The sequence below is a fragment of the Lactuca sativa genome, chromosome 1 (genome assembly GCF_002870075.4).
Source record: "Lactuca sativa cultivar Salinas chromosome 1, Lsat_Salinas_v11, whole genome shotgun sequence".
Taxonomy (NCBI): Eukaryota; Viridiplantae; Streptophyta; class Magnoliopsida; order Asterales; family Asteraceae; genus Lactuca; species Lactuca sativa.
This window is the reverse complement of record NC_056623.2, coordinates 236,988,909-237,001,593: the sequence shown is the minus strand read 5'-3', so window position 1 is coordinate 237,001,593 and position 12,685 is coordinate 236,988,909. Positions and strand designations below refer to the sequence as shown.

The 12,685-nt window shown below is 40.9% G+C and overlaps 2 protein-coding genes and 1 non-coding gene across 3 annotated transcripts; 2 read left to right on the top strand and 1 right to left on the bottom strand.

The window, feature by feature from the left end:
* Positions 1 to 7,331: 7,331 nt before the first annotated feature.
* On the bottom strand, positions 7,332 to 7,438 carry LOC111899293 (small nucleolar RNA R71). The gene has a single exon (XR_002852851.1). It is a non-coding gene; the product is annotated as a small nucleolar RNA R71 (small nucleolar RNA).
* Positions 7,439 to 8,514: 1,076 nt separating this feature from the next.
* LOC128128454 (uncharacterized) lies at positions 8,515 to 11,100 on the top strand. The gene is made up of 2 exons (XM_052767403.1): positions 8,515 to 9,189; positions 10,759 to 11,100. The coding sequence occupies exons 1-2, from the start codon at positions 8,515 to 8,517 to the stop codon at positions 11,098 to 11,100; spliced, it is 1,017 nt and encodes a 338-aa protein (XP_052623363.1).
* Positions 11,101 to 11,304: 204 nt separating this feature from the next.
* LOC128128452 (uncharacterized) lies at positions 11,305 to 12,117 on the top strand. The gene is made up of 2 exons (XM_052767401.1): positions 11,305 to 11,702; positions 11,778 to 12,117. The coding sequence occupies exons 1-2, from the start codon at positions 11,305 to 11,307 to the stop codon at positions 12,115 to 12,117; spliced, it is 738 nt and encodes a 245-aa protein (XP_052623361.1).
* Positions 12,118 to 12,685: the final 568 nt, after the last annotated feature.

The following is a 12,685-nucleotide window of genomic DNA, read 5'->3' as shown; positions in this document are numbered from 1 at the left end:
CCTTTCTAATATTTAAACCAAGGAAAAAGTTAATCGGACCCATTGAGCTCATTTCAAATTTAGTCTCCATCAGCTTTCTGAATTCAGCTGTTAAGCTAGGATTCGTTGAGCCAAAGATGATGTCATCGACATAGATTTGAACAATCATAAGGTGGTTACCTTCCTTCTTACGAAAGAAGGTTGGGTCAACCGAACCTTGTTTGAATTTTGACATCTTTAAAAACTTGGTTAGCGTTTCATACCATGCCCTAGGTGCTTGTTTTAGACCGTAAACAGCTTTGTCCAGAATATAGCAGTGATTGGGATACTTTTCATTGACAAATCCCGGGGGTTGCTCCACATATACCGTTTCTTCAAGTTCTCCGTTCAGAAAGGCGCACTTTACGTCCATTTGGTAGACCTCAAAGTTTTTGTGTGCAGCGTAGGCCAGAAATATTCGAACAGATTCCAGCCTCGCTACCGGAGCGAAAGTTTCCTCATAATCAATTCCTTCCTCCTGGCAGTATCCTTTCACCACTAGACGAGCTTTGTTTCTAATCACATTACCTTCCTTGTCCATTTTATTTCTGAAGACCCATTTGAGACCAACAACTGAGGCGTCTTTAGGAGTGGGTATGAGTCGCCAAACTTTATTTCTTTCGAACTTGTTGAGTTCATCTTGCATAGCTTGAACCCAGTCAAAGTGATCAAGAGCAGCATTTACTGTCTTCGGTTCAACTTTTGAGACGAAAGAGTTAAACATGCAGAACTCTACTTTTGAGAATAGAGATGCTTGCTTTGCCTTTAGTTGAGATCGGGTCAGGACCTTTTCGGAGACATTACCCACCACCTGCGAAATGGGATGATCTCTGGTCCACTTAACAAGAGGAGGGTAATTTGGATCATAGGATGGATCCAATTCAGCATTCACCATCTCTTCTAATTCAGATTGGCTATCATCGTCGTAAAACACATCGGCATTCTCCCCCTCGACTGATGATCTTTCAGGTGTAGCTTGACTTTCTGGTGCTACAGGACTTTCGGGTGGTGTTGGGCTTTCATGAGCAGTTGAGATTTCGGGTGGAACTGAGCTTTCGGGTGGAATTGGAATGGATTTCTCCCCCTCAATTTGTGAGCTCTGTTGTTTTGAAGAAGGTGGATTCTCCCCCTCAACTGAAGCGCCTTGATTTGGAGGTTCGTTTGGAACATGTTCTCCTTCACCCATTCGTTTGGCGGCATCTTCGACGATTTGCTCTAGATGGTCGACTTTGTTGTCTGCTGCCTTGGCTTCCAAGAGAGTAGCTTTCTCTGGTTCATCGAATAGTTCTACAAACTGTTCAAACAAATTAGCAATCGAGGCCGTGACTTGACCTGTTTGAGTAAAAATCTCTCCAATTGCTTCTTCAGTGGCCTTTAGCTTCTTTACGTAGCTGTCGTCGAAAGTCACATAATACGTTTCTTCGATCTTCCTCGAACGCTTATTTAAAACCCGGTATGCTTTTGAAGTGAGTGAGTATCCCAGAAAAATTCCTTCATCAGCTTTAACATCAAACTTGTTACGATGTTCTTTAGAGTTGAAGACAAAGCATCGTGAGCCAAATACATGGAAGAATTTAACGTTCGGCTTCCTGTTGTTGATGATCTCATAAGGAGTGAGAGAAAAACGCTTGTTGAGATAGGACTTGTTCTGTGTAAAACATGTTGCAGCAATAGCATCAGCCCAGAAATATAAAGGTAGAGAAGCGAAACTTAGCATGGTTAGGGCCGCCTCACACAAAGATCGGTTTCGTCTTTCGACAATTCCGTTTTGTTGAGGGGTGTAGGGGGCTGAAAAGTTGTGACTGGTTCCTTTTCTACCAAAAATTCTTCAAATTATTTATTCTTGAACTCCAGTCCATTGTCGCTTCTGATGTTGCGAACGACTTTCCTCAGTTGCACTTCAACCTGCTTAATAAACATCTTTAGCTTGAGAGTGGCCTCAGATTTGTGCTTCAGAAAGAACACCCATGTAAAACGTGAAAAGTCATCAACGATAATAAGAATATACTTGCTACCACCAATGCTTTCGATATATGATGGACCACACAAGTCAATGTGAAGTAACTCAAGTGGTTCAACAACTTTAGTGTTTATAATGGATGGGTGACTTTGACAACTCTGCTTCCCCATTTCACACGCAGCACACAAATGTTATCGATCAAACTTGAGCAATGGAAGACCTCAAACATGCCCTCCGGTGACAAGCTTGTTGATATCCTTGAAGTTGAGATGGGAGAGCCTTCGGTGCCACAACCAGCTTTCGTTAGAATGAGCTTTGGATAAAAGACAGATAGTCGGATTTCCTTTGATAGGTTTGAGATTGAGAGGAAACATTTCGCCTTTGCGTTCTGATTTGAGAATCACCCTTTTTGTTTTCTTCTCTATTATTTCCGAACCCTCATCGTCAAATGAAACTTTAAGACCGGTACCTCCAACAAGCTGAGATACACTGATGAGGTTATGTTGTAGCCCTTCAACGTACGCCACCTTTCTTATAGTGAAATCACCATTGGTTATCATACCATAACCCTTTATCGTTCCATATGAGTTGTTCCCGAACTTGACATTCCCACCATTCTGAAGAGATCGAAACTCCCTTAGCTCCTCTTTCCTCCCTGTCATGTGACGTGAGCAGCCACTGTCAATATACCATTCTTCGTCGAACTGCTCGTCACTAATAACCTGCAAAAATTAAGCAGATTTAGGAACCCAAAGTTTCTTGGGTCCACGTGAGCCTTTCACAGGAACAGGAATAGTAAGAGAAACATCAACAAGATATGTTCTTTTTATTAAAGTTGTTTCATCTTTCTTCTTAATGGTGTACACTTTGATTTTGTTAGGATTAGTTACAGTCGTTTTGGTTTCAGGTTTTAACGTTTGGGCCATGGACTGTTTTCGGTCATTCTTGACCGTGCAAACCTTCGATTTTCCTTTCAAATCCTTTGATGATTTTAAACTTAGAGCAGGAACAGAATTAGATTTAGAATGAGAAGTATTAGAATGAGAGAATTTTGACTGAGAATGTTTCCTGACGTGAGGTTCTAAGTGACCCTTTTGTTTTTGATCATTAGAGGGACCGAACCTTGAACTTTGGTAGCTTTTGCTTTCGGAACCGAAACTATGCTTTCGGTTGCTGGTGCTCTCTGAACCGAACTTGTCCTTTCGGTTGTTGTTGCCCTCTTGCGTCCTGACAGCACTTTTCTCTGACTTTGAATTTTTTTCATGATAAGAGAAATGGTTGTTTTGAGAGCGCCAAAACTGCTTTCGCTCAGAGAGATATCTGCCTTTTGTTTCCCAGGACGTCCACTCTGACAGACCAACAGTTTCGTCAGCGTTATCTATAGGAGCAGACCAGAAAAACTCATCACATCCATCTGCATTATCTTCATTCACTATGGCAGTGAGTTCGGCTGTTTGATGTTCGGTTACTTCAGTGACATTATATACTTGATTTGGTGTTGTCCTCACCTTTTGGTATACAACAGCCTTTTCTTCTAGAGTTGGAGACTTATTCTGGGACAAACAAGCAAACTCCACAGAATTTTCAGAAATAAGATTTTTGTGGTTTTCGAGTTCACTCTTGACAAACTCAGAACAGTCGACTTCATCCTCTACAGAAATTACGCTCATATCATCATCCTCATTCAGCTCAGACACGTTTTCAACATCAATTTTATTTTCTGAGCTCAAGTTGGCATTCAATGAGTCAAATTTTTGTATGGTTTCGGTCCTTAGTTTCAGTTTGTCGTTTTCATCCAAAAGGTTTTTCAACATGTCCTTATGGTCCTTGGACTTTATAAAAGATTCGATTTTGTCCAGACCATGCATATAGGTGGGATTTACATCATCAGATGAAACAACACTTTCGCAGTTATATGCCTCAGCATCGATTTCATTCTCCTAAAACTCGAGGAAGGGCAAACTCATGTGATGAATTTTCTGTCCTATTTCACAGTTCAGATGCAATTGAGTGATGTTAGCATAAATACGTTTAGCAATTAAACAAAAAACATTTCTCTGTTTCAAAATTTTTAAATTGTCTCTTTGTAAATAAACATTTTCGTCCTTAGACTTAATCATCTCTGACTCCTTTAGCTCTATCCACATCCTCCGTTCCTCACTCTTGGATGACACCCTGCTTATTTGGTCAGTTAGGTTAGAATTGGTGACCCTTGTTTGAGTTAAACAACTATCCAGATTTCAGATTCTTGAATTTAAGCTATTTAATTCTTTTTCATATGATTCTGTGGGACTTTGAATGAAACAAAAAGAGATTGTACCTTCTTGATCAATTCATCAAGCTCATTGATCTGCATACTGAGTGGTTTTGCTGTGAAGCATAAGTCCTCTCGTTCCTTGGTGTCCTCTTTTCCGCCATCAGTATTGTATCCCCTCATGTGAGATATATCAGTCACCATCAAACATTTCCCACTGCTTTCGTCACCTCTTGCCACATACGCCTTTCCATGCGAAGGCCTTCTCACTTCATAATCCTCAGAGTCGGTAGACCATACTTGCATGCCACCGAACTCGTCATCCGCTGCCGAACCCTGTACAATAAGAGCATTCATAGAAGGGTTAGTAGCAGCTTTCTTCCTCTTGATCTCATCCAGCTTTTTCATCAACATAGCCTCTTCATCTTTCTCTGCCATTTTCTTCAGAACACATTCTTTGGCATAATGGTTCTTTCCTCCACAGTAGTAGCAGTTCACACCAGAATCTCCTTCAACCTTCGCCTCTTTCTTTGGTTCTTCTGTCTTCGGTTCCTCTCTGACCTTTTCAGAACTATAGCTTTCCTGCCAATTTTGGTTCTTATTGGTAGGGAACCATTTCTTGATAAACCTCTTTGGATTAGACACCATCATTGCATAATCTTCAGAAGTAAGATCATAGTCTTCTAGGTTCAGATCTTCATCATCAACCACATTTTTGCCTTTAGACAGGAGGGCCAAGGACCCCAAACTTGAAACCACATTCTTCTCTTGCATGACAATCTTTTCTTGGGATTTCAAAATTCCCACCAGCTTTGCCAGCGAATAAGATTTGAACTGCTCATGAGCTTTGACTGTAGACACAACAGCTCTCCATTCGGGTTTTAGGCCATTCAAAAAGGCGACCTTCTGTTCAATCAGCTTCCTTTCTATATCATGTTTTATCATTTTGCTAAGAAGATGATTGAAGCGATCTAATGTCTGAGTAACAGTTTCATCAGAATTCTGCTTAAATTCACCAAACTCAGACAACAGCAACGTCTGAATGGAATGCTCCAAATCTTCATCTGTGGAATAAAGCTCTCGCAACCTATCCCAGATTTCTTTAGCGGTACTGCAGGAACTCACTAACCTGAATGTATCAGATTGAAGAGCGAATCGGATTAGTCTCAATGCTTTGATATTGCACTGAAACTTTTCCTTTTCGTCTTGAGCAACGTCTTTTACATCTTTTAACAGATCATTATATTCTTTCTGAGTTTTGATGATCTTTGATGTTCCTGAGTGAGCGAATGGTCCAGACACGATTGCTTCCCAAATAAGATATCCATTATCTTCAGATCCGATGACATAATCTTCAAAATGATGCGCCCAGACTTCATAATCCTGGGTGTAGAGAATAGGAATCTTTGTCGTTGATCCAATGTTGTTTGAGATGTTGATAGGATTAGATTGTGACTCGTCCATGCTTGATCGTTTAACCTGTTCGAAAGATCAGACTTGTAATACGTAATATTAGGGCAAAACAAATAAATGCTGAGTTACATCAATTATGGAATGACGGCTCAATAAATATCAGTTGATGCGGAATAACCCTAATCGCAAACACAGAAAAGATGTGTATCGATTACATAGCCTCCTGCTCTGATACCAATTGATAAGTTATAAAAACTCTTTGATCGATTAGATCTTCGTGACAGGTAAGTAAAGAACGTAAAAAGCAAGGAAATAAAACACAAGTATGGATCACAATGAGTCGAATGATTAGATTACTCAATCCTCAGCAGAGCTCGACTAAGAACCTCCGTTGTAGAGGACTTCTAGGGTTACAAAACAAGAACAATGAATATACTGAAAATACTTCTCTAATCGTTTCTAATCATTACGTTCTAGGATGCACGCAAGCATCTATTTATATTAAACCTTACAAAACTCACGGATGGACAGGCCCATACCAGAGATAAACATGGACTAGCTAATGAGCCCAATAGACGCAACACTATGCTGGACCTAACAACATCCTATTTACCCAACTATACTGCTAAAAGACAGGTTCACTGCCTTTGTGTGCTAAATTTATCAATAAAAAGTAGGAATAAAACAAGTGCATTTTACACACATCAAGTTTTTGGCGCCGTTGCCGGGGAACGGTTCTAAATAATTAATCTAATCCCTAATTTTTTCGATCCTTTGTGTGAGTCTACTTGCATAAAGTTAATTTATTGCAATTTAGTAGTTAGTAATTAGGTTTTAGCATTTGTTTTAGTTTTAATATTCCGTTTACAATTTCTTCAAAATTATATTGATACTCGCCGAGTGCAGTCACACCTACTCGGCGAGTACAAGTGTATTTGGGAAATTAATTTTTGTTTTTTTAGTACATTTTTTTTGTTCTTTTTACGTTTTTATCTTGTTTATTTCAGGACTTTCATGACCAGAGGATCAAACACCCCGCTGGTACCCCCGTTTGAAGATCCCGAATCCGCATTGAAAAGAAACAAAGGAAAGGACATGGAGAGTTCGAGTACACCAAAGAAGTCACCTTTGTCCAATTTGAAGACTGTTTTTGGGAAAAAGAAGAGCAACAAATCAGGAGCATCCAGCGCTTCTTTAGTAATCGACGAACCGGCTAAGGAAGATATCGAGTATGAGACCGAGGAAGAAGAGGACCCTACATACGAGCACGAATCCGATTCCGAAGAAGAGTTAGCTATCACAATGGCTAACATTGATGAAATCCCCATGGGAGAATGGAAGAAGAGGATGCGCGACGACACTGGCCCGGGACTTGTGCAACCTGCAATTCCCGCGACTGCTACTTTCGAGCTAAAGGGTCATATCCTAGCTTTACTTAAAGAAATACCTTTTTATGGAAAAGACCACAAAGATGCCTATAAGCATTTGGATAAAGTCAATGATGTAGCTGATTACTTCAATGTTCCAAATGTGCCTCGCGAGACTCAGCTACTTCGCATGCTTCCGGTGACATTTAAAGGTGCTGCAAAAGACTGGCTCAAGTCACTTCACCCCGGATCAGTCACCACATGGGCCAAGATGAAAGAAGAATTCATTGATCACTTTTTCCCACCTTCCAAGATAGCCAAGTTAAAGAAGGCAATTGCTAACTTTGAACAACAAGCTGGAGAGTCGCTATATGAAGCTTGGGAGAGGTACAAGAGCTTACTAAGAAACTGCCCACACCATGACCTAAACAGCCAGCAAGAAGTCTCCATCTTCTATGATGGAGTCAATGTCACAACTAGGTAGTTACTTGACTCGCAAGGCCTGCTCACAAAGAAGCCGCCCCCGGTAATCAAGGAATTGATTAAAGAATTCTCTAAACACTCTAGAGAATACCACAACCCTAGAAATGATGTTACTAGGGGAGCCGCATATGCAGCTACTGAAGACTTATCCACGGTCATGGCTATGCTAAAAACCATGGATAGGAGGATGGATAAAATGGATCAAATGATCCATGCTATTCGGGTGGGTTATGAAAACTGCAATGGGCCTCACCTCACTAGAGACTGTGATTTAGACGAGAATGGCAACAAGAAGGTGCAAGTTTGTTACTCAAGTGGAGACCGATATGATGAAGACTGGCGCAAACAAAAGAAAGAGTGGCTCCCTTATGAAGAGTACAAGAAGGCCAAGGAGGAAAGGTTTAGGCAAAAAGGGAGAGGTTTCTACCAAAAGGAGGAGCCGGTACAAGAGAGAAAGCCAAGCTTGGAAGAAATGCTCACCAAATTTGTAGCTGCTTCAGAAAAAAGACATAGTGATCATGATGCTGCAATTCAAGAAACAGGGACCATGTTAAGGAACCAGCAAGCATCTATCCACAATATAGAAACGCAGCTTAGGCAACTTGCTCAACAAATCAACCAAAGGTCACCGGGCGAACTTCCTAGCAAAACTGAAAATAACCCATGAGGCGCGCACATAAACATAGTCACAACAAGAAGTGGGAAGATAATCACCCCCCTGTCACCTATTCAGACTGAGGCATCCAAGGAATCACAGAAGGAGGAGGCAGAAAATCAAGCAGAAGAGCAAAACTTACAATCTGACAGCCCTACTCGCGGAGTACCACGTATGGACTCGGCGAGTACACTACCAAATCCAAACAAACAGATCCCTGAAAAGCCATATCAGCCTCTAATGCCATACCCAGCCCGAGCTAAGAAGGAGAAGCAGGAAGAGGAGTACCAGAAGTTTCTAGATCATATCAAGAATCTTCAAATTAACATACCCTTCATTGAATCCGTCATGCAAATGCCCAAATATGCAAAGTTCCTTAAGGAACTTCTCACTAATAGAAGTGAAGAAGGTAGTCCTCAATGAAAACTGCTCAACTGTTATGCTAAATAAGCTACCAAAGAAGAAGGGTGACCCAGGGAGTTTGACTTTACCTTGCCAATTTGGCAACTTGGATGCTATTTATGCCTTAGCCGATTCGGGAGCAAGTGTGAACCTAATGCCATATTCATTCTTTAAGAAGCTGGATCTCCCGGAACCAAGGCCAATTCGCATGGCCGTTCACTTGGCAAACAAAACAGTCACCTTCCCAAGAGGCATATGCGAAGACTTACTAGTCAAGGTGGACAAATTCGTCTTTCCCGCTGATTTTATCATTCTAGACACGGAGGCGGATCCACAAGTTCCAACCATCCTTGGAAGACCCTTCCTCAACACGGCAAGTGCTATAGTAGACATGAGGGACTCGAAGCTCACCTTGCGGGTAGGAGAAGATTCAGTCACATTTGGGGTAGACCAAGCTATGAAGTATGCAAGGAACAGTGACGACACAACATTCTCAATTGATATGCTAGACGAATTATTGGAGGAATTCATAAGTGAAGATTCCAACAAGCTCACAACTGATGATGAAGAATTTGATCCAGAAAAAGACTTAATGGAAATTGAAAGGCTGCTGGAAGAAGCTGATTATGAAGAATTGGTGAAGCAAACTGACAACCCTACTCACCGAGTAGGACCGATCTACTCGCCGAGTTCTTCCTTAGAAAAGGCAGAAGTCATGAATACAGCCACAAACTCGCCGAGTACCTTACCTGCACTCGGCGAGTCCAACAGTCAGAACCAAAAATCTGAGCTCAAAACTTTACCAGAACATTTGGAGTATGCCTTCCTGGAAGAAGGCAACCAAAAGCCAGTAATCATAGCCTCTGACCTGTCCAATTCTGAAAAAGAAGAGCTCGTGCAAGTGTTGAAGAAGCGGAAGCGGGCCATAGCATGGAGCATCACCGACATTAAGGGAATAAGCCCATCCTATTGCTCCCACAAGATCAATATGGAAGAAGGAGCAAAGCCGGTTGTACAACACCAAAGAAGGTTAAACCAAAATATGCAAGAAGTAGTCAAGAAGGAAGTGGTCAAACTCTTAGATGCAGGAATTATTTATTCCATTTCCGACAGTCCTTGGGTGAGTCCGGTCCAAGTAGTGCCCAAGAAAGGAGGGATGATGGTCATAACCAACAAAAAGAACGAGCTAATTCCGACACGAACAGTAACCGGTTGGAGAGTGTGCATCGATTATCGAACGCTAAACGATGCCACTCGTAAAGACCATTTTCCCCTACCTTTTATTGATGAAATGTTAGAAAGACTATCGGGCCATAGTTACTATTGTTTTCTAGATGGATTCTCGGGTTATTTCCAAATACCCATATACCCAATGGACCAAGAAAAGACCACATTTACTTGCCCAAGTGGGACTTTTGCTTATAGACGCATGCCCTTTGGGCTATGCAATGCACCCGCGACTTTTCAAAGGTGTATGACAGCTATATTCCACGATATGGTGGAAAAATTCATGGAAGTTTTTATGGACGACTTTTCAGTTTTTGGATCTTCTTTCCATGATTGTCACACAAATCTTGACTTAATGCTTGCTAGGTGAGAAAAAAAAAACCCGACTTGGTCCTCAATTGGGAGAAATGTCACTTTATGGTCAAGGAGGGTATAGTTTTGGGCCACAAGGTTTCCAAAATGGGTATTGAAGTGGATCGGGCAAAGATTGACACCATTGCCAAATTACCCCCACCAACTAATGTGAAGGGCATTAGAAGTTTTCTAGGACACGCGGGTTTTTACCGGCGTTTCATAAAAGATTTTTTCCAAAATAACTAGACCTCTAACACAATTGTTATTAAAAGACGCACCATTTAATTTTACTAAAGAATGTTTAGAGGCATTTGAATGTTTAAAGGAAAAATTAACTAATGCCCCGATCATTGTTGCACCAAATTGGAGTTTACCCTTTGAGATCATGTGTGATGCTAGTGACTATGCATTAGGAGCTGTCCTTGGTCAAAGGGTTGATAAGCACTTTCGACCCATATATTATGCTAGCAAGACTCTAAACCCAGCCCAAGAAAATTACACCACCACTGAAAAAGAATTATTAGTTGTGGTGTATGCCTTTGACAAATTCCGCCCTTACTTAGTTTTATCTAAAACTACTGTTTTTACTGACCACTCGGCTATCAAGTATTTGTTTGCCAAACAGGATGCCAAGCCAAGACTGATACGATGGGTACTACTTCTTCAAGAGTTTTACATAGAGATACGAGACAAGAAGGGAATGGAGAATGTAGCAGCTGACCACTTGTCAAGGCTTGAAAACCCGCAATTGCACGAAGATAGAGTTGGCGATAATTTTCCGGACGAGTATATTATGGTGGCCGTAGGAGAAGAACCATGGTTTGCAAATATAGCTAACTACTTAGCTAGCAGTTACATCCCAAAAGATCTCACAAGTCAACAAAAAAAGAAATTCTTTTCCGAGATAAAATATTACTTTTGGGATGAACCATATCTTTTCCGAAGCTACGCGGATGGGATCATATGAAGATGCGTGTTCGGGAAGGAAAGCCGGAAGATATTAGAGCATTGTCATAGCGGGCCCACGGGTGGACATCATGGAGCACACTACACTGCAAAGAAGATCTTTGACATTGGGTTCTATTGGCCCACAATTTTTAAAGATGAAGCCCAATTTGTCAAAGAACGTGATGCTTGTCAAAGAGTGGGAAACATTTCATCTCGAAATGAAATGCCACAACATAGTATCCAAGTGTGCGAGGTGTTTGATTTGTGGGGAATCGACTTCATGGGACCATTTCCCATGTCTAGAGGAAACAAATACATATTGGTGGCGGTGGATTATGTATCCAAATGGGCGGAGGCACAAACGTTACCAACTAATGACGGTCGGGTGGTGGTGCGGTTTTTGAAGAAATTATTTTCACGATTTGGAGTCCTGAAAGCTCTTATAAGTGACCGAGGCACACATTTTGCCAATGACCAATTGGAGAAGGTGTTAAAGAAATATGGGGTAACCCATAAGTTTTCCACATCCTACCATCCACAAACTAGTGGACAAACTGAGGTGACAAATCGAGCGTTAAAGCGAATCTTGGAGAAATCGGTGGGGAGCAATCGCAAGGAATGGTCGGATAAGCTAGATGATGCACTTTGGGCTTTTCGTACAGCTTTCAAAACACCTATTGGTACTACACCATATAGGTTAGTTTATGGAAAGCAATGCCATTTGCCGGTAGAGATAGAGCATAAGGAGTTTTGGGCCTTAAAGATGTGTAACTACGATATGAAGGAACTCAAGAGCAACCGGTTGATGCAAATGAATGCTCTTGAGGAGCTTAGGAATGATGCATACTCTAGCTCATTGATCTATAAAGAAAAGACCAAGAGGTGGCATGACAAAAGGATCAAAGAAAATAAAGAATTTCATGAAGGCCAAAAAGTGTTGCTCTTTAATTCACGACTAAAGCTTTTCTCGAGAAAACTCAAGTCAAGATGGGATGGTTCTTTTCTAGTGAAACGGTGTTTCCACATGGTGCTATAGAGCTATTGTCAAGAGATGGCACGCCTGTAACGCCCGTGTTTCTGGGCTTGCCATTTTTAGCAATGTAATAGTCCAGGTTAACCTTTGTAACCCCAATTTGAAATAATAAAAATGTATTATTTGTAATTATGTGGATTATGTGTGTTTTCTTAATTATTATAATTTAAATTAAATTAAGAATAAAATGAGCGTCAAAATTTAAGTGTAAAATAAACTCGATATCTTTGGATAATGTTGTAGTAGTTGAAACGAGGTTTCCGAATATATATATAGAACGCCCAAATCTGACTTCGTATGAGGAAGTTATGATTTTCTGAAGTTTCGACTTGGCAGTATACAGCTTGAATACTCGATTTGAGATCGAGCGGTTTTTAGCCGAAACAATCTAAACGAGAATCGAAGATCTCGTTGTTAATAGCGAAACGATGAAAAGTTAGGCGAGAACGGACGTTGGACGATGAAGTTATGAATTTATAAAGAAGTTTTTTTGTCCCGGCCTTCTAAAAATAAATAATAAAAATAAAATTCAAAATTAGCCGACGGAGTCTAAATGAAAGTTGTAGAATAT